Source organism: Netta rufina (assembly GCF_964035555.1).
Source record: "Netta rufina genome assembly, chromosome: 2".
NCBI classification, from domain to species: domain Eukaryota; kingdom Metazoa; phylum Chordata; class Aves; order Anseriformes; family Anatidae; genus Netta; species Netta rufina.
In genome coordinates, this window is record NC_140124.1 from 110,731,182 (window position 1) to 110,751,765 (window position 20,584).

The window sequence follows — 20,584 nt, forward strand, 5'->3', positions numbered from 1 at the left end:
AAACAGAGTGGGGGCGGGGGAAGTATTTTGTGAATGAGTTTGTGAGTTTTAAGAATTTGACCTTTGAGAAAATTTATAATGAACGTTTATTGTGAAATATTGTGAAATTGTCTTGGAGGTTTTGTTGTTGTTTTGGGGTTCCCCTGCTTTTTTTTTTTTTTTTTTTTTTTTTTGGAAGTCGCCACTCCTTCTGGAAAAACAATAGTTCCTTGTATCAAAGCAGCTTCTACTCTTAGTTGATTGTGGATTTGTGCTTATAATGAAACTAAAATTTTCCTGGACCAAACTCACTGTTAGTATGTGTTTTAAAAATACTGACATATTTATTGAAACACAGATCAAATTCATGTGGTTAATCATAATATTTCTTCAGTCTTTATTAACTGGTACATGCTCATGTTCTTTCTGAATCACTGCTTTAACCAATTATAGCATAGTACCCTTCTACACTGAGATTTCCATCTTGCTTCCTTGTACATTTTGCTGTAGCTTATATTTCTTATGTTGTGTAACCTTGTTTGCATATGTATATATGCAAATTATATGTAATATAATTCAATGTACCTAGAACAAAGAAAATAATTTCTATAGCCTTGGACACTGTAAGGTAAGACTGTAAGACTCTCAATTATGTCTAAGCGTCATCTGTTATAAGGAGTGTTACCATGTGATCAGGTTTATACTTTTTTTTAATTCTGACTTAAAAGTAAGTGGAGAATTGAGGGTAATATTAAGGCCTGCCCAAGGTTTTGAGCTGTCTCAGTTTTAGTACTGTGGAAAAGGCTGAGTGAATGACTGTACTTCCCAAGTTGTGACGCTTTTATTTTCCTTTGCCAAAAACAAGTATATTCAGTGGTGTCTCTGAAAAACTTTTGTAATTGTCAAAGTCTGAGACAGTCCTCTGTTTTGTTTCTTTGATAATGCTACAAGGTGGCTTCTGATAGTTTTAAACAAGTAACAAAACCTTGTAGCTCAGTTTGGGAGAGAAGAAATTCATTTTGTTTGTACTAGTTAAAGTTGTACAGTGTTATATCCCTATATCTATCAATATTTTAAGAGACAGGAATTAAAGAGTTGCTTCAAAATACACTTAGTGATGCTGAAGAAAAAAAAACACATTTTAGTTGAATGCTTGTACCTTTTTCAGACCAGCTTGTAGACTTATTTGACCTTTTCCACATGTTTTGAACAGGCTATATTGTAACCGTGTACTTTTCTGTCCTTGCTTCTCTTATCTAGTTGTTTGTTTTTTTTTGTAGGGGGGAAAAAGGGGAAATTGCCCCTGCAAAGTTTTGTTCTTGTTTTCCTATCATAATTGGTAGATACTCCATCTATTCTGGCTACCACCAGACCAACTATAAGTGATCAATTTTGATTTATTTTCGTTTTCACAAAAACTCAAAAGCTTCAATATGGTAGTTCCTAGGAAAACATTAATTTACTCTTTTTAATGCAATACAGACAAAGGATTCAATCTTTGTTTACCATTGATTCAATCTTTGTTTACCATTGATTTAGAATTATAAAATAGAATTAATGTGTAGCTGGAAAGGAAAATCAACCAAATAAATATCTCACAACACAGTTGTCATCTCAAGTAAATACTAAGAGAACACTTAAATGTGAGAATACAAAAGCCATTTTTTTTTTTGTTGTTACTGTTCTTTGCTGTTCTTCCCCTGCCCTTTCCTTCTTGGAAATATGAACCATACCAATGGCTTATTGCAATTCTTATTTGAAACTCTGAATTCAGGTAAGACTTTAATTGAAGTGTAACATCTCAGAGTATGAGATTTGTAACAGAATGAAAGTATTGCATAGGAAAGCTTTTATACAGTCAAATATTAGATTAGGGGAAAAATAGATTTTTTTATTCATGTTAATATTGATACATGTAAGTGGCTTCTTTAGAAAGGTGTAAGTACGCTTTGTGTTGTGGGTTGATGTAAAACCTGCATATTAGTGGAAGAAACTAGTGTTATGACAGCTTGTATGACCACATACCTGTATATTTCAGAATCATTCTCACATAATAAAGACTTCTAATTGGTTATGCTGTTTCTTTAGTGAAACTTGAAGAGTTACCCTTACTGTCTGTGGGTGTTGTAGCCTTTTAATGTTTCACAGTTTTTTTGTTTCCTAGATAATGGATCACAAAGGAGTAAAGTGAAACAATTATATTAACAATATGTTATAAAAACTAATAGTGAAAAGTATTAGAAATGTACTATTTTTCTGTAGCTTGTATTCCAGTTACTAGTACTGATCTGCTTATACATGAAGCCATCAATTAAATGCTTTCATTTAGTGGGAAAGTGCTAATGGATCTTGCAGATCTTTCCTACCACCCTCCCTGTTGCACTTCCCCCTGAATCACATTTGTCATTTGTTCTGATTATAGCTGTATAAACTCTATTCTAGTGTATGCTCTGTCCATTAGCTTTAATCCTCATTGTCCTTTCCCCTTGCAAGGACCTGATTTGTATTATGATCTGGTTGGAAAATTTAAAAGAAGTTGATGCGTTGATCAGAAATTCACAGTCTAATTCAGGATTCTGAAACAAGTGAAAGATGTAGGCATGCCTTTGATTCAAAGAAAATGCCTAGTGGAAATAGTATTAGAAATGATAGAATATAACCTTAAATATTAAGGTTATAAAAATTAATGTAGCTATTTCGTGTTACCTTTGAATACATCAAGTGCTAACTTTTTTCATTATTTTATTTCTAGCTCGATCCAAGGATCATCCAGCCCTTCTTGGCAGAATGTCGACAAACTATTGCCAAACTAGATAATCAGAACATGAAGGCTATTAAAGGCCTTGAGGATAGGCTCTATGCGTTGGATCAGATGATTGCAAGTTGCAGCAGACTGGTGAATGAACAAAAAGAACTTGCTCAGGTAATACAAATGTATATTTGTCTGTGACATTGGAAGATGGTAGACTTTTGATATGTGTATGCTGTTAAAGATTATAATGAAACAGTTGCATGTCTTAATGCAAGATAGTTTTCAATGTGTTACAGTAAAGTGCTGTATTTATAATAATTTGACATTTAAATATTTTTTACACCTTATGTTTTCAGTGCACAACTGAACAACTGATTATCATATTCTTTTAAATATTTTAAAGTGTTCTTTTTTGATCTGAAAAGAGGAGTTACGACATCACTGTTGTATACTTCAGGAGTTAGAGAAGGTCTGTTTACCTTCAGGTTTCAGATATGGAGGGATTTACTGTTATCCTTTCCCTAGTTGTAGGCAGAAAACACTAGAAAATCAGAGCTTGAGTGAGAAATACAGAATAAGAGAGAGACAGATTAATTTCTGTTTTTGAAGGGAAATGCTTAGTCCTTGGTAATTGTCCCTCTATAAAAGTACCTGAGAAGAGGTAATGTGCTTAATGGTTAATCACCAAGCTTGTAGTGAGGAGAGAATGTAGTGTGCCTGTATTAGTGTCATTTGAAGTGGTAAGAAATTGGATGTAAAGCTTCTCTAAATATTAAAATACACAAACACACGAGCTGTACATTTTAAATAGTGTAGTGCTGTAGTAAAGCTTCTTCATTAAATACAGCTTCTGTGAAGAGCTTCAGTTAATTTTATACCCAATTGTCTTTTTGAAACTCAAAATACATTAAGACCCGTATGTGATCATTACCTGAAGTAATAGATGTGTAGATTTTCACCATTGCATCAGAATAGGGACCATAAGGAAACAGACGAGTTTCTCATTTCTGCTTGCATGGTGGTATATCATTAAGGGGAGTAAGTGGGCAGTGTTCTTCCCTATCTTGCTGGTCAGCTGGGTAATCAGGGACCCCTTTCAAGGCCCAGGGAAGAATTGGACTGGCAGTCATATAGGACCCAGGTGTTCAGCTGCATCCTCTGGCTGGTATGTAAAGGTGGGTGCTACTAGTACTTCCAGCAGCATTGTTTAAAAGTGTAGACTGTTCTCCAATACTTTCAATGAGGAAGTCCAGGCATATTTTTTTTGTTAAATCTCAGTCTTGCATACGTGTTATGTTGTAGGCAGGTGCTAAATCCAAGAGAAATTTAGCATGGTAGAGAAGCTATTCTTGCATCTCTCTACTTGGTTGCCCAGTGCTGTTGTGGTCTTAGCTGTGTTCTCCCTCTCCACTTGAATGAGGAATGTACCTCAAGTTTACCAATTCTATTTGAGTGACATGCCTAAAAGTCAATTGGAAAGATACTTGGTACCTTTTTTTTTAAAATACCTCTGTACATTTTGATTTTGTGCCTTTTGAAGATTTATCAGACTTAAAACTTTCAAATCTTCATCTTGTCTTTTTTTTTTTTTTTTTTTTTTTGTAAATTGGCTTTTCTATGTGTATCATAAAATACACAAGTTTGTTTTTAAGAAAAGTGAGATAGAATCATAGAATGGTTTGAATTGGCAGGTACCTTAAATGCTATTTTATTCTGATCCCTCTACCATGGACAAGGATACCTTCCATTAGATCAGGATGTCCAAAGCCATATCCAGCCTGAGCACTTCCAGGGTTCCACAACCTCTATGGGCAACCAGTTTCAGTGCCTTACCACCCTCATCATGAAAAATATGCCTTGCCTTATACTATAGATAGGACAACGTTATTTTTTTTTTCCCCTCAGTGAATTGAATGTTTGTGATTAAGTGCGAAGTGTGCTACTTGGATAGCTTTATTCCTTGGTTTTATATGGAACCATTTCTGTATATGCTGCATATATGATGGAAAAACCTCAGGAAGCATTGTCTAATCAGATGTAGGAAGACATGGTTTTTCATTTCATATACTTACATTATTTCATCTACTACATTTAATGTAGTTGTTTAGATACTGTTTACAAAAACTAGATGCTTGTAGATGCTTAATGTGAGATTAGTTAGAGCTAGTATGTTACACAAATGATAGTCTGCATAGAAATATTAAAAAGAACAGCTAGATTCAAAGGTTTAAGTTTATTCATATAGGCAAAGACTTGGGTATTTTTAAAGAGAGTGCTCAAAATTTTGTGGTAACTGTTGATATTTGGTGTTGCTAGAAGAAAACTCTAAATTTTCAATACGTCACATATTTCAGCAGGGAACTATTTCTGTTCATAAAGAAATAGCAAGTGGATGTATTTTATGGAACAAGAATAAGGAAGATGTAAATGGCAATTCCAGTGGCCGTATATGTATTGGAAGCTGTATAGTTGTCTTTCCCAGGCTGGAGAAAGCTATGTTCCTTCTAGAATTTGATTTGACTTTCTATTCCAACTTAGGTTCTATTACTGAAATTCAAAACAAACTTAGCCCAGAGAACAGTCTGCTAGAAGTCCTTGTTACTTAGATAATTTGTTTGTCCCTTGGACTGTCTTAAGAGTTATTTTGTCTCTGGTTAGCCTTTTCTGTGAACTGACCTGACTCTTAAGCAGCCTTTTATATGAAAATTACTTTTTGATTTATGTATTTGAATAGTAAATCTCTAGCTGTTGGAGCAATGGAAAGCTGCTTTGTTAAATTCAAAAACTACTTTTCTCTCTGGAAGCTGGGATTTGTAGCATACGCATATATAACTATGGTCAGTAGGTGGCATTATGTAATAACAGTACTCCTCTAGAAAATTTGGAGCCTCTTTAATCTTTCAGTATGGTTCTGTCCAGTAGCTTGTCGTTTACAGCATTTTCTTGTATTTGATTTTTTTTCTAAATTTTCTCAATTAATAGTTGTAGCTCTTTAAAACATCTTGTAACATCAAAATTCACTTCCAGAAACTAGATTCATAGAAGTATCAGTCTTCTGTTAGTTCTGTTAACCATAGCCAACACACAGATTTTCAGATGGCTTTCTCGGTTCTAGGATTCTTCTGCTTCTCTTGAAGTTGATGAGAAAAGAACTTTGACTTAAAAGGGGGAGAGTTATCCATATTGTCCGTGTTGTATTCTGTACTTTTATATCCCTTCTACTTCTTGACATCAGGGGGAAAAATCTTATTTTGTTTGGTTTTGGGGGGGGGGATTTATAGTGCTTTTAGGTCTTCTCAGCTGTTAAGTACTGCACTGACTGCCACCTTTCCCTATTAACTATTTGAATTTAAGTCTAAAGTGTTTAATATTCTTTCTTGTCGCTTTTTTCATTTGGAAATAGGCACTGGGAAAATCAATGAAAGCACTATCATATCTGTTTTTCAGGACTCTTCTGAGTTTACCTTTGAAGCTCATGTTATGAATTCTTTAATTTTCTCAGGACTAGAAAGACAGGAACTTGTTAGTACAATTGATTACTCACGTCTTGGATTTCTCCAATCTTTGTTTTCCTCTCCTTTTTCTTTTTTTAAATTCACTGTAGTTTTTCTTAACTAGCTGTTGTGGTTTAATTCCCAGCAGGCAGCTCCGTGCCACACAGCTGCTTGCTCGCTCTCCCCAGGTGGGATAGGGGAAAAGAACCGGAGAGGTAAAAGTGTGAGAAATCATGGGTTGAGATAAAGGCAGTTTACTGGGTAAAGCAAAAGGTATGTGCACAGGCAGAGCTAAACCAGGAGTTCATTAGCTGCTTTCCAGCAGGCAGGGTTTCAGCCACTCCAAGGAGATCTGGGCACATCACACACAATGTTTTCTTGGGAAGACAAAAGACTCTGAACATCCCCCTTCCTTCTTCTTTACCCCAGCTTTTATTACTGAGCATGATGCCCTATGGCATGGGACATCTCTCTGGCCAGCATGAAGAGCTGGAAAGGCCTTGGCTCTGTGTAGGCACTGCTCTGCAACAGCTAAAACATTGAGGTGTTATCACTACTAGTCTCATAAAAAAAAAAAAAAATCCAAACCACAGCATTATGCGAGCCTGTACTAACTCTATCCCAGCCAAAACTATAACATTGGCTTTTTTTTTCTAGTATGATTAGAATTTTATTTCTGATCTGATTGTTCTAAAATGTATATACATTCTTTCATCTCAGATCTGCATGTATTCTTGTCTAGTTCATATCTGTATTTTTTCATGCCTAATCCTGTCTTTGATTTTGGTACTTGGCGATTCCCTAATGGTTACCACAGTATGTGCAATGTCTTTGTCTTCTGTAGCTAAACAATTCAAGTTATTTTGGTGAGACTCCTCATCTTGATCGTCTCTAACAATTCTTTCCACTTTTTCCAGTCTCCATTCACTTGGGCTGAATAAGACAGGCAGTTAAAACGCTGGCAACCTGTTTTTGTTTCCCAAAGGGTCCTCCCCCGTTCAGTGTGGAAGTTGCACATAGTTCAGTAACTGCATAGCTCTTCCGTGTTCTCTTCCATCTTCAGTGTTCATCTTTCATTTTCTTTTCATTACACTTTTATGATATTTTACCTTTTGATTTCTGTGCTTTTCTCATAAGGATGCAAATACTTATTGCAGACTTTGCAAATAAGCTTTACAGTATTTTATGTCAAGACCTCTTCGCTTTTAATATCAAACCAGCAATGACAGTAACTTCATTTGTCAGCTGGTATATGTAATTCTATATGGCTTACTGTTGTCATTGACTTCAACATCAGAAAGGAACACTTAGAACTAATATGTTTTGTATTTCTTTATTAAGAAAACAAAGGGTTAATAAGCTTATTGAAGCGCAAATGTAGTGTCCACTGTGTTCAAGCAATGTGTCAGATGCAACATGAAAGTGCCTAGCTGACCTTTCCCATTCTCATTGTCTTGCTGAAGCTTATTCCTTTCCCTACTTCTTCTTGTTTCTGGTGAACCAGTGGAACAAGAGGAGTTTAGAGCAAATGTTCACAACTGGAGAGATTTAACAGCCCTCCCCACCATGATGCGTATGGATTTGCTGGAGACCCTGTTGCTTTATGGGAGGTGTTTTGTAACCCTTCACTGTTTGACTTCACTACTTCAGCTTTTTAAATATTTTTGTGTCTTTCTGGATTATTGAAGAGAAGTCGGTGGGGAGAATTTCCTTACATGAAACTTCTTCCACCCTCAAATATGGCGTTGATAGGGTGTTTGCCAACAAAACTTTCTCGTTGGTTCTTATGCAAAGCCAGCACCCTTTACAGGAATAAAAGAAAAAAGTGTTGCTGATAGCATTTGCTGTATTCTCAGCTCTGCAATTGGTAAAATGTTTCAGAGAGTCTGTAGTGTGGTCTAGATTCCACAGAAAATCATGGTCATAATGCTCTTTTGTCCTTTGCTCTTTCATTGCATTTTCTGACACCATAGAGAACCAGGGTGAAATTCTAATTCCTGCCCCATAATAGGAAAGTTAATACCTCTGAGTAAAAACAACTATAAGAATTTTTAACATCTTGCAAAAGCACTTAATGTTCCTCAGACTATTTTTTTTTTTAAATCCTTCAGTATTTGACTTTTCAGAGGAAATTTGTGAGGAACAATCTTATCCAAGTAGAATGCGGAAGAGCTAATGCCCAGCAATTACATTTTGGAATGATTAAGACTAAGTGAAAATGGATGCTTTAATAAAGAGTATCAGGCATGCTTAATTGCCACTGCATGCATTCACTTTGCTGCGTTTTGAAGGTTATACATTCCATACTGCATAAAGAAGTTCAGTAATTTGTCTTAGATAGCCTTTTCAGCCTTGCATGGCTGAAAATTTCGTGACAATTATGATGTACTTCTTCATCGTCAGATAATGAATGAAGATGATGTTTAAATTTGTACATACTACATTCATTCGGGGGGGGTGGAGGAGGGAATTGTTTTCATATATGAATTTAGTGGTTCAAGAGGTAGATTCTTTAGCCTGCAGTAATAATACTGGATATGCTATGATGTTAAATCTTGGATATACCAGAATTAAAAAGGCTGTTTGAAGAAATTAGAATGATGGTTGATTGCCCAACTACTAGTATCTACTTCTTTCTGCTGTATTAAATTTATAATCTTTCACTTGTGCTAGTTAGTTGCGTGAAGTTCTTAAAAGGTTGTGTTGGCACTGTTTGGAGATTAAATCTTAGGTGAGATTTATTTGGTATTATAAAATGGAAGTAACATGAGCTTGACACTTGATTCCTCTATGTAGGATTCTGTTATACCCTTCAATAGTTACAGGAAGTTTATTAAGTCTTGCGTGGTTGCTGCACAGTTGCTTGCAAGGTGGTTGCTTCAGTGCTTTTTGATTATTACAGACTTGTGTAACAAATGTCTTTTCTCTTCTAGGGATTTTTGGCTAATCAGAAGAGAGCTGAGAACTTGAAAGATCCTTCTGTTCTGCCTGACTTGTGTTTAAGTCATGCAAATCAGCTGATGATCATGTTAACTAATCACAGAAAACTGTTAGATATTAAACAGAAATGCACCACTGCCAAACAGGAGCTTGCAAATAATCTACAAGTCAGACTAAAGTAAGTTACAACTTCTCAACTTGGTATTGCAAATTCCACTTGCACTGATACTCTTAAAAAGTGCCATAAAGAAATCTTCAGTAATGCACAGAGGCTTTTCTTAATGGAAGAAAAAATAAAAGTTGGATTAGTTGAGTTTGTATATCAAGTCATCAGTAAGTATGAAACAAAATATTACTTAAGCTTCAAGAAAAAAACCTCTTAATGACCTTCATATCAATAAAACAATAGTGTTGAACCTACAATCCCCTCTCCTGTCAACCTTGGAAGCCATCAATTTCTTATTTAAAATTTGACTGGCAATTGATGTTTTCATAAGAGTGTAATAAATATAAGTAAAACGTTCTTCAGTAGCTTGTGATTGTATCAAAGCAAGAAAGCATGACATTAGTTTGTGATTTACTTGCAGTTAATGAAAAAGAATTACATGTACTGACATTGAGAACATCATTATTTTTTTTTTCACGTAAGCATCATTGCCATATGCCATAGAAGGCAATAAGTAGTCTATATTGCTAAATGGAAAAACAGTTCTTTCCACTGTTAAACCTAATCCTTAAGCTTTATTTAATGTGATGTCAGATATATAGGGGAAGTGTACAGGCTTGTATCATTTCTTCAGAAAGGATTATGTTTATACTAGCTGTTAACAATTAGGCAACATTCATGAAGGGTGTAGAGGGCAAGACGTATGATGAGGTGCTGAGGTGCCCTGGTGTGCTCAGCCCCGAGCAGGGCAGGCTGAGGGGAGGCCTCATGGTGGCCTGCAGCTCCCTCACGAGGGGAGCGGAGGGGCAGGCGCTGAGCTCTGCTCTCTGGGGACAGCGACAGGACCCGAGGGAACGGCATGGAGCTGGGACAGGGGAGGGTCAGGCTGGGGATTAGGGAAAGGGTCTGCACCCAGAGGGTGCTCAGGCACTGGGACAGGCTGCCCAGGACAGTGGTCATGGCATGGAGCCTGTCAGACTTCAAGGAGCATTTGGACAATGCACTCAGACATTTGGTTTAATTTTTTGGGTTGTCCTGTGTGGAGCCAGGAGCTGAACTTAAGGATCCTTGTGGCTCCATTCCAACTTGGGGTATTCTGTGGCTCTACAAACACTGATTCTGTTGAGACTCTGCTAAACTTGCACACTGGATCCATCAATCCATCAATTTTTTTTTCTTCTTGAAAAGATTACACTTTGTATGAAAAAAATTAAAGATTCAGGAAAAAGTAAAGCAGAGTCAGCAGTGCAGCAATGATAAAGATTGTGTTTGTAAGCTGAATTATTGCTAGGGAAATCAGAATAGGAATTTGTCTGTCTTCAATGCCCATGCATCTACTCTTACCCTTCTGAAAAGATGTTTTTTTGTTTTTTCACCATTTTTCACAAGTATCAAGGGTTAGTATGTAGAAGCTAGCTTACCATAAACATCACTTTGATTTCCTATATGCTGAAGTATTGGTGTAGCTGTGCACCTAATTCATAAGTTACTAGAGGAAAAGAATTGAATCCCTTTGGAAGAAGAAAGTGAGGCACAGAGAATGAATCCGAGGAGGATAGATCTAGAGAAGAATAAAACATAGACTTTAAAAAAAAAAAAAAAAAAACACACACAAAAAAAAATACTTTTTTGTGTCAAACCAAAGGTTCTTCTAGATTGCCTTCATCAGCAGCTAGTAGCAAATGACTAAAACAGGAATGAGGAAAATGCATAATATTTTCCTCTAAGAATATTTACATACAGAAGCAGTTCTGTGTTTAACTACTGGTTAATTAGCTTAACTAGTTCTTTTGAATCCACAAAATCCTCCTGGCTTTTGTAAGTTTTCCACACAACAGCATAACTGTTGTGTGGAAAAAGTACTTTTTTAATAGTGTTACTGCTACTAGTGTTGACTTCGTTGTATTTGTCGCTTTTACTTCACTTCTGTCAACGAAAATTTCTTTGTTACTGCAGGGGTGTAGCTCCATGTTATGACTTTGGAAAAGTTGCTGTAATGTTTCCACTCAGACACCAGTTTATCACCTTTTCAGTAGCTAAGCTGTGGTTTAATTATTATGGTGTCTGTTTGAAATTAGTATATTGACCAAGAAATACATGTGTATATTTTCAATAAGGTAATTGGATGTGTGGTTACATAAAATGAGAACTTGCATGTTAGCAGGGTGGTTATTTGTAGTGAGTGAGTAGATAGTGTGAACTTCTGGGCAGTCTTTAGATCTTCTCTTTGACAGTATCGCCACCCCTGCTATTTCTGGATAATGCTTTTCAATGTTTTTAAGACTTATAAACAAAGACTACTGTCATCTTTGCTCTGGCTGTACCGACTTCTTTGTTAATTCTTCTAGAGAAAATTACATTATTATTTTAAGGTTATGTATGTTAAGAGTATTACTTACCAAAAACAATACCTTAAGTGTTGGTGAGCATTAATTTGAGTGTTTATGTGGATTTTTTACTCTGAGAGGTTCATAGGGAAGACAACTACTGAATTCTGAATGACTTGGTACTTACAGATAGCCTGTTGTTGACCTGTGTAAAATAATATAATTGTTCCATTGATCCAGAGATGTTGCTAATTTTGGATAAATTCAAATGCAGAAGAGATGACTAAGTTGCTGTCTTCTAAAGTGTAACCTGCTTTTGTAGGTGGTGTTGTTTTGTAATGCTTCATGCTGACCAAGATGGAGAGAAATTGCAAGCTTTGCTTCGTCTTGTAACAGAGCTGCTAGAAAGGGTCAAGGTTGTAGAGGCTCTCAGCACTGTTCCTCAAATGTACTGTCTAGCTGTTGTTGAGGTTGTAAGGAGAAAAATGTTCATAAAACACTACAGGGAGGTAAGTAAATGCAAAGGTTTGGTCTTGACAGTTTGTCAATGTATAAATTAACTACTAACTATGTATTTTTCTTTCTGTAGTGGGCTGGTGCTTTAATAAAAGATGGGAAACACCTATATGAAGCTGAAAGAGCAAAAAGAGAATCTTTTGGTAAACTGTTCAGTAAGTACTTTCTCTTCTGTGAATTCAGAGCTATGGTTTAGTATGTACTGTTGTCTTTAAAAGTAGCTAAAATATTTTAATTATGTTGTAATTTAAATACCTTCATGTTGTTTTTTGTTGCTTAAAAAGGGAACGTACGGTGTGCCAGGAGGTACTATTAGTAGCAAAGTTTGTTCATAAGTTATGTTATGATTTAACAAACTATTCCGTATAGATTACCCAAAATACTGTGAAAGTTCTAATTAGCTTAAAGCTTTCAAAAGAAAAAAATTCTGATTACTACTCTTGAATGCAGTTTCTGCTTGAACATGTACAAGCTTTAAACAGCACTTGTGAAACCATTACTGAGTATTTGAGTATTGGTACAGCTTCATCTGTAGTTCTTCAGGAAAGACAAAAACTAAAGTTTCATGTGTATAACACTTGACCAGAGGCTTAAAAAAAAGTATGAAGTTTGATTAAAAAAAATAAATCAGAGAAACTGGATTTTTCTACTAAATCTGCATCCTATGTTCTAAATGAACTACTAAAATAAGAAAATTGAGTAAAAGGTTATCAAAATTTTGGGTAGGAGATTTGTAAGATTACAAAGAAGAAAATTTGAAAAACAACTTGAAGATTTTAAGAGGTAAGCACTAAGGGAACTATCTCAAATGGAGTGCGAAGTTGTAGTTTTCATGGTGGGTTTTGCATGAAGTTCCGTGCAAAAAGTTTCACTTTTTGTTAAGAAATAGCATGGTTGGTAATACTTTCAAGTTTAGTTCAGTTGTTAAACTCTTTCTCTTGAGGCATTGTTTGTATGTTGCATTTATTTATTTTGCAGTTTAAATAACCACTTTTTTTTTCTTTGCCCAGGGAAATCTTTTCTAAGGAATCGCTTGTTTAGAGGACTTGATTCCTGGCCTCCGTCATTTTGTGTATGTACTCGGCATCTTTGTTTCTTTCATATTTGTAAACAGTACTTTTGTAAATTAAACTAGGCTTAATTCATGTGATATGCCTGTCGCATTGCTCTGACACAAAAGAAAGAGCTAGAAACTAGCACTTTTTTGCTATTTAAAGTGACCTATATTAATGTCGGTTCCTAACTTGCTTTGCAGTGGGAGAGGAAATGTCAGTTTGATACTCCTTTTTAACAAGGAGTCTCTGAAATTGAAACAAAAAAAAAAGCTGTTGATCGGAAAGCTGAAGCCAGGAGGGATAATTTACCCATCTAATCCAATATTTTGAATAATACGGCCATAAAATTAATCATGCTGCGAAAGCAAGTAAAAGGTTTTCGTGTTTTCCCGTAATTACTAGACGAGTGGAGCAGAGTTTTCATCTCTTCATTGGTTGATAACATGATGGTGAAAAAGTGTAGCTATAATCAAGCATTGTCTATTAAATTTAATTTCACGCAGACTGGTTAATTCAAGTAAAATCTATCTCTGATTCTAATGTTGCCATCTTATTTTGCCTTGTTTACTCTTTTCAGCTTCTATTTTGCAGCTTTTTTTTTTTTTTTTGAAAAGATGCTGGGAAGAAATAAAAATTCTACTTGTCTTATTAAACACTGAACTGGATTGATAGTTAAATGTCTGTTTAGCAGCACAATAAGTAAAGTTTTAGTGCCATCTCTTAACTTCTTAAATCAGTAACGTTTACAAAGCTTGGTAATAGGGAGACAGTATTGATGACAGAGGCACTATGGATAATGACTGTAAATGTAAATTAACTTTTTAGGGTTGTTTGGGTGAGGGTGTGGCTGGACATGGTTCCCTTAAAAGGATACTGAATTCTTTTGTGAGATCAGTTTGTTAAACTTCTCCATTATGAATTAGGCTCCTTTTTTGAGTCATTCCTTAGTCATCTTGATATCACCTTCATAACAAAAATCAATTAATTTCTTCTTAATACAGACACGAAAACCTCGCAGATTTGACAGTGAGCTTCCAGATATCTCATTAAGTGACTTGCAGTTTTTGCAGTCATTTTGTCCTTCAGAAGTACAGCCGTTACTCAGGTAAATCACCTTTTTAAACTTTGTGCAATGTGGGGGTAGCTTCCCTTTCTGTCCTGCTTCCACCTCCAATTTATTTCGCATAAGGAACAGACAAGGATATTTTTTTAAACTGATATTCTTAAGCAATGCTCTTTTGCCCGCTTACTGCAGATGGATGTTACTTACATGCTTATACACAAGTTCAGATGACCTGAACACATGTATGCCCTATGTATTCTGTGTGGAGATGTAGAGTATGCTCTAATAGTTAGTGAGCTTTTAATTTATGTCTTAAACATGTTAAAAAAAAAAAAAAAATGTACAAAATAGGCAGGAGCAAGTCCTGTGTAAGGTCCTGTCTAGGATGAGGTCTATCTATATCACCATAATCAGATGCTACAGGTATCTATCATCCTCTGTTCTAACACACGTGGCTGTAGTTAAAGATTTTTCTCAGATTTCATTTTCTAGCTCCAACGTCATAATCCCACAAAGGATGGTAATATAAAAAGGAGTTGCTCCAGTGTCATTTGTCAGGTTCACCAACAGTACCAACCTGCAGCCTGTTAGGTGCACGGTGCAGGAGCTGAATTGACTGCGTTTTTCACTTTTATGTTTACTGGCATTCTTGTTAATTCAGAAGTCCTGGAAATCCTCCTGGTGCTATGGCTGCTGACGTTAAACAATAAGTATAGTGAGCTTAGTGTGCTTGAGAGTGAATTTGCCATAGATCACAATGCAACTGATAAACCATTCTAATTTCCTCTTGTTACACTGTTAAGTTTGCTTCTGAGTCACTGTGGAGATAAAATGAAAACTATTATAATATGTATTGCTGATATTTGCTGTGAATTTTACAACCTTCCTAGTAAATCCAGACTGAGTTCAGGAATAACTTTGTTTTTTCTATTGTCAGGAAATCATCAGTAACAAAACTGTTGTGGGTTACTGATGTAATGATAGAGCTTTCCACTTGATGGCAATAGAGGTGGAATTATGTCATGTTCACTCTGTTTCGTGTTTACATTTGGTGGCAATGTTGATGACAGTGGAGGACTTGTAACTTGAGTGGGCTGAGTACCCCACCTGGGTACACTCTGAACTTCAGAACAAACTTTAGAGCAGTGCTTTGTCTGGTATTTTCATTTAATATCAAAAAACAAAACAATCGGCAAACTAGCAGTCTGAAACCTAGCACGGAATCCTCTCCTATCATCACCAGTCCCCTGAGCTGCATAATTAAATGCTTTTGTTATGCTTTTATTTACTTAGCGTTTCAGTCTTCTCAACTGCTAAATTTAAGCAATTACTGAAATCTTAATTCTATAAAATTCACTAGATGCTACGTGCATCTACTACATAATATTTTTATCTAGTGTATATATACTATTATCTAGTATATTTGAATAGAGAATGCAAAATACAGTGAAATATAATCTGTTTTTATTATGTTGCTAGTCTAAATTAACTTCTGCTTCATGACTTCAGTGGAGTAATTCCAAACAAATAGCGTGGAGGTACAGGCTCTCAAGAAAAATGGAATAAATGTTACTTTTATGGAGGTTTAGGAAACTTGCAATTGAAATCTTACAGTGCAAAACATGCAATGTGATCACAAAACATTATTCAGCCTTTTGATCTATCGTTGACAAAGAGTAATTGAGAATTAATTGTTGCTTCAAAGGAAGAGCTGGATTGGAGTGAATCCAAGAGAATAATCGAGTCATAAGTGCTTCAATTACAGATCTAATCACCATCAATTCTCTTCTGTTAGTGTTGTTGTAACTCTAGGTACTAGTGGTAAATGTTTTCCTCAGAAGGAAAAACTCTGATATATTACTTCCCCATTACTGTGTTTACAGTTATTTAGTACTTAAGAGCTATTGAGTTCTTATTTTAAAGCACAAATACCAGGTGTTTCTGTGGATTTTCCATGTAAAATAGATGAAACGAAGAAAATATAAACTTTATACAGAAGGAAGTTCAGTCTTATTGAAATATCTATATAATATGTTAATATATTTGAATATTAGATGTAACAATAAGGGGGAAAAGGTAATCCTGTACTGTTTTTAAGGGTTCCCATACTATGCGACTTCGAACCTCTTCACCAGCATGTACGTGCTCTACATAACCTGGTAAAAGCAGCACAGAGTTTGGATGAAATGTCACAAACCATTACAGACCTGCTGAATGAACAAAAGGTATGTGCTTTTCTTTTTACCAAGAAAATAGAATACTGGAAAATAGTTGTATATCTTCATAATATTGCTTTAGCTGAAAGAAACTTTGTTGTTCCAGACATGATTAGCTTTTCTCATAACTGCATAGTAATTGTTTCCTTTCTGATGAGTAAAATGAGCCTATTTAGAAAGCAGTCTAAAGATACTAAACATTTATCAGATGTTTATATTTTACAGAAGTTTTAAAACTAGGAGAATAAATTAAAGAGTCTAATAGAATTATTCTGTTAATATTTTTCTGCCTTTTGTGAGCTTCTGTGTGTGCAATGTGTATATTTTGCCTATGTTGCTTTAGCTTGTATTTAAGTTTGTTCTTTCTCTAGATACTTGCATTGCTTTTTAAGTCTTTCTGGCACAAACAGGTAAGGTAGAATTCAGAACCTTAACTGGTTGGCCCCATTAATCTGCATATTGATGTGTCATCTACTCCTTTTGTTGCAGTCCTGTTTCCTGGGGAAGTAATATGTGCAGTTCTTCTTTGAGTATAGAAGAAATAGATGGGAAAAACTTCTTCCTCATTTCACTCTACTGTTAAGCAGATACTTTGCCCTAGAAACTCTTCCTGTCAATCACTTTTGATTCTACACATTCTGCCTCTAACTTTCATAGTGTGCTAAATGGAGTCCTTTTTGCTTGTGACTGTAACCTGTCCTGTTGACTTCAAGCAAAAGTTTACACATCGCTTAAAGTTGACTGCTTCAGATTGGGCTTCTCTAGTAGTTGTATAGAATTTTTGCAGGACTCCATGGTATCTACAGTATGTGTTCAGATACATTGTGATGCTGACTAGAAGCAATTTTTGTATTGAGCCTGTTCTAGTCCAACTGAAATTTAAGGTATATGCTTCAAATAAGTTGTTACTATTTTATCTTCAAGATCATGTGCATGTTCAATTTTGAATTAGCAAATTCCTGCTTAAACTATATGGATGAAGTTCTCTTCTTTTTACTCCTTTGAAATCTGAACAAGAGATTTACTGGAAGTCTTCCATTTATATAAAGTCTGAGATCTGTGCTGTTCTTCATTCTGAAATATAAAAAACGGGATGCTGTTTGTCAGCTTAGCTCTTTTCTATTTATGAAGATTGCTTTCTCTATGAGCAGCTGTTATGGACAAGAGGGTTAGGGCCTGATTGTATTAGAAAATGGAATGACTAGGAGTAGTATAACTTCTGTGAAGTCTGGGAGTTTTCTGAATATACTCTTCCACCACACCATGCTATGGTATGTAGAAGTCCACCCCCAACTTGGAGCATACTGAAATTTGTCTCTTAAGAAACCAAGTCAGTGACGGGGGTTCTAGGGAATTCTTAATTACTGAAGTTTGCAGTGTCAGGATAGCGTAAAATAAATCAAGAGAGTAACTTTTAATCCAAGATGTACATAACAGTAGAACAAGAAACAGGAAAGGTGCCTTGTTCAGTCTTGATCATAGAATCATAGAATTGTTAAGGTTGGAAAAGACCTCTAAGATACCTGATCCAACTGTCCCCCTATCACCAATATCGCCCACTTAACCATGTCCCTAAGCACCACGTCCAACCTTTGCTTAAACACCCCCAGGGATGGTGACTGTACCACCTCCCCAGGCAACCCATCCCAATGCTTGACTACTATTTCTGAGAAATGTCTCCTAATTTCCAATCTGAACCTCCCCTGGCACAACTTGAGGCTGTTCCCTCTAGTCCTGTTACTAGTTCTGTATGAGAAGAGGCCAACCCCCTGCTCCTCACTTCTTTTCAGATAGCTGTAGAGAGCAATGAGGTCTGCCCTGAGCTGCCTCCTCTCCAGACTAAAAAAACCTCAGTTCCCTCAGCCACTCCTCATAGGACTTGTGCTCCAGGCCCTTCACCAGTTTTGTAGCCCTTCTCTGGACACATTCCAGCATCTCTGTACTTCTTTTACTGAGGGTCCCAAAACTGAACACAGTACTGGAGATGCAGCCTCACCAGAGTAGAGCACAAGGGGACGATCACCTCCCTGGTCCTGCTGGTTATGCTATTCCTGATACAAGCCAGGATGCTGTTGGCCACATGGGCCAAGGTGCTCATGTTCAGGCAAGCATCATTCAGCACCCCCCAGATCCTTTTCCTCTGCAGAGCTTTTGAGCCACTCCGTCCCAAGCTCTAGCACTGCATGGTGGTGTTGCGGGCAAAGTGTAGGACCTGGAACTTAGCTATGTTGAACTTCATCCCATTGGCCTCTGCCCATCGACCTGTCCAGGTCCCTCTGCAGGGTCTTCCTACCCTCCGGAAGATCGATGCTTCCCCACAACTTGGTGTCATCTGCAAACTTACTGAGGATGCCCTCAATTCCCTCATCCAAATCATCAATAAGTATAAAGAGGATGGACCCCAACACCGACCCCTGGGGAACACCGCTGGCAATTGGTCACCAGCTGGATTTCACTCCGTTCACCACCGCTCTCTGGGCCTGGCTGTCCACCCAGTTTCTAACCAAGCAAAGTGTGTACCTGTCTATGCCATGGGCTGCCAGCTTCTCCCAGAGCATGCTGTGAGACCATGTCAAAGGCCTTGCTGAAGTCTAGGTAGACTACGTCAACAGGCTTTCCCTCGCCCACCAGGTGGGTTACTTGGTCATAGAAAGGATAGTTTCTATTGCTCTGAAAGTCCACCTAAATATTGGTTCAGACTTTGTTTATCTGAGAAATTTGTATCTGTATCAGGCTTTACAAAAAATGCTTGCCAAATCAGGATCTGTTCTATCCACATTTTTTTGCTATTCTGTGATCAGTTTGGATTCTTGGCTGACTCAAAAATGTCAAATGCCTAGGCAGATTTGGATAATTCTCTCTTTCCTTTAAGTAAATTAAATTACACAGTCAGAGTTGGGCAACTCGTGATGTCATCTTGAAAATGCCCATCTCTGTATGTCATTTCAGTGATTCATTTGAACATCTTTTTAACTGAAGCAAATAGGTCTGTTGAAGGCATTTTTCTTTGTCAGTGTTCCTGTTATCATTTGGTAGAAGACTGGGCCCTTTCTCTGTGTCACTTTGTTTTGCAAATGATCTAGAAGTATTTTTTATTTGTTTTAAGTCACAGAGCATAATCAAGGAAAGGCTTGGGTTGGAAAGGACTTTAAAGATCACCTAGTTCCAACCTGGTCTTGAACATCTCCAGACGTGGCATCCACAGCTTCTCTTAGCAACCCATGCCAGTGCCTTACCACCCTCAGAATGAAGAATTTCCTCCTAACCTCTAATCTAAATCTCCCCTCTTTTAGTTTAAAACCATTTCCCTTTGCCCAGTCATTACCTACCCAAGCAAAAAGTTGTTCTCCATCTTTTTTATAAACCTTCTTTAAGTACTGAACCCCTCCCCGTTTAAGTACTGAAAGATCTCAGTGAGGTCACCCCGGAGCCTTCACTTCTGTACCCTGAACATCCTCAGCTCTCTCAACCTTTCTTCAGAGGTGCTTCAGCCCTCTGATCATCCTCATGGCCCTCCTCTCAACCTGCTCTAACAGATCTACATCCCTGATTGCATATGCTCTTTTGTTTTTGTTTAAAAATGATTGAGATAACATCAAAGTGTCCTCTTATCCTCAATATTGCTAGGAATTTCTAACCACGAGCCAGCACTGTGCCCTTGTGGCCAAGAAGGCCAATGGTATCTTGGGGTGCATTTAGAAGAGTGTTGCCAGCAGGCCAAGGGAGGTGATCCTCCCCCTCTGCTCAGCCCTGGTGAGGCCACACCTGGAGCATCATGTCCAGTTCTGGGCTCCCCAGTACAAGAGGGACATAGGACTGCAGGAGCGAGTTCGGAGGAGGGTTACAAGGATGATTAGAGGACTGGAGCACCTGTTGTATGAGGACAGGCTGAAAGAACTGGGCCTGTTTAGCCTGGAAAAGAGAGGACCGAGGACAGACCTCATTAATTTATATAAATATCTGAGGGGAGGATGGAGCCAGTCTCTTTCCAGTTTTGCGCAGTGACAGAATTGAGAGGCAGTGGACACAAACTGAAGCACAAGAAGTTCCAGCTGAATATGAGAGGGCACCTCTTC

General features: G+C 37.0%; 1 protein-coding gene across 3 annotated transcripts in view; it reads left to right on the forward strand.

Annotated features, from left to right (window-relative positions):
• The window catches only part of RB1CC1 (RB1 inducible coiled-coil 1), a 74,005-nt gene that overhangs the window by 29,631 nt on the left and 23,790 nt on the right, over positions 1-20,584 (forward strand). For all 3 annotated transcript variants that reach the window (XM_084282215.1, XM_084282216.1, XM_084282217.1), the window contains 7 exons: positions 2,732-2,902; positions 9,159-9,343; positions 11,981-12,167; positions 12,248-12,329; positions 13,185-13,246; positions 14,231-14,334; positions 16,391-16,517. In XM_084282215.1, the coding sequence (XP_084138341.1) occupies positions 2,732-2,902; positions 9,159-9,343; positions 11,981-12,167; positions 12,248-12,329; positions 13,185-13,246; positions 14,231-14,334; positions 16,391-16,517 (918 nt within the window). The remainder of the gene's footprint in view (positions 1-2,731; positions 2,903-9,158; positions 9,344-11,980; positions 12,168-12,247; positions 12,330-13,184; positions 13,247-14,230; positions 14,335-16,390; positions 16,518-20,584) is intronic.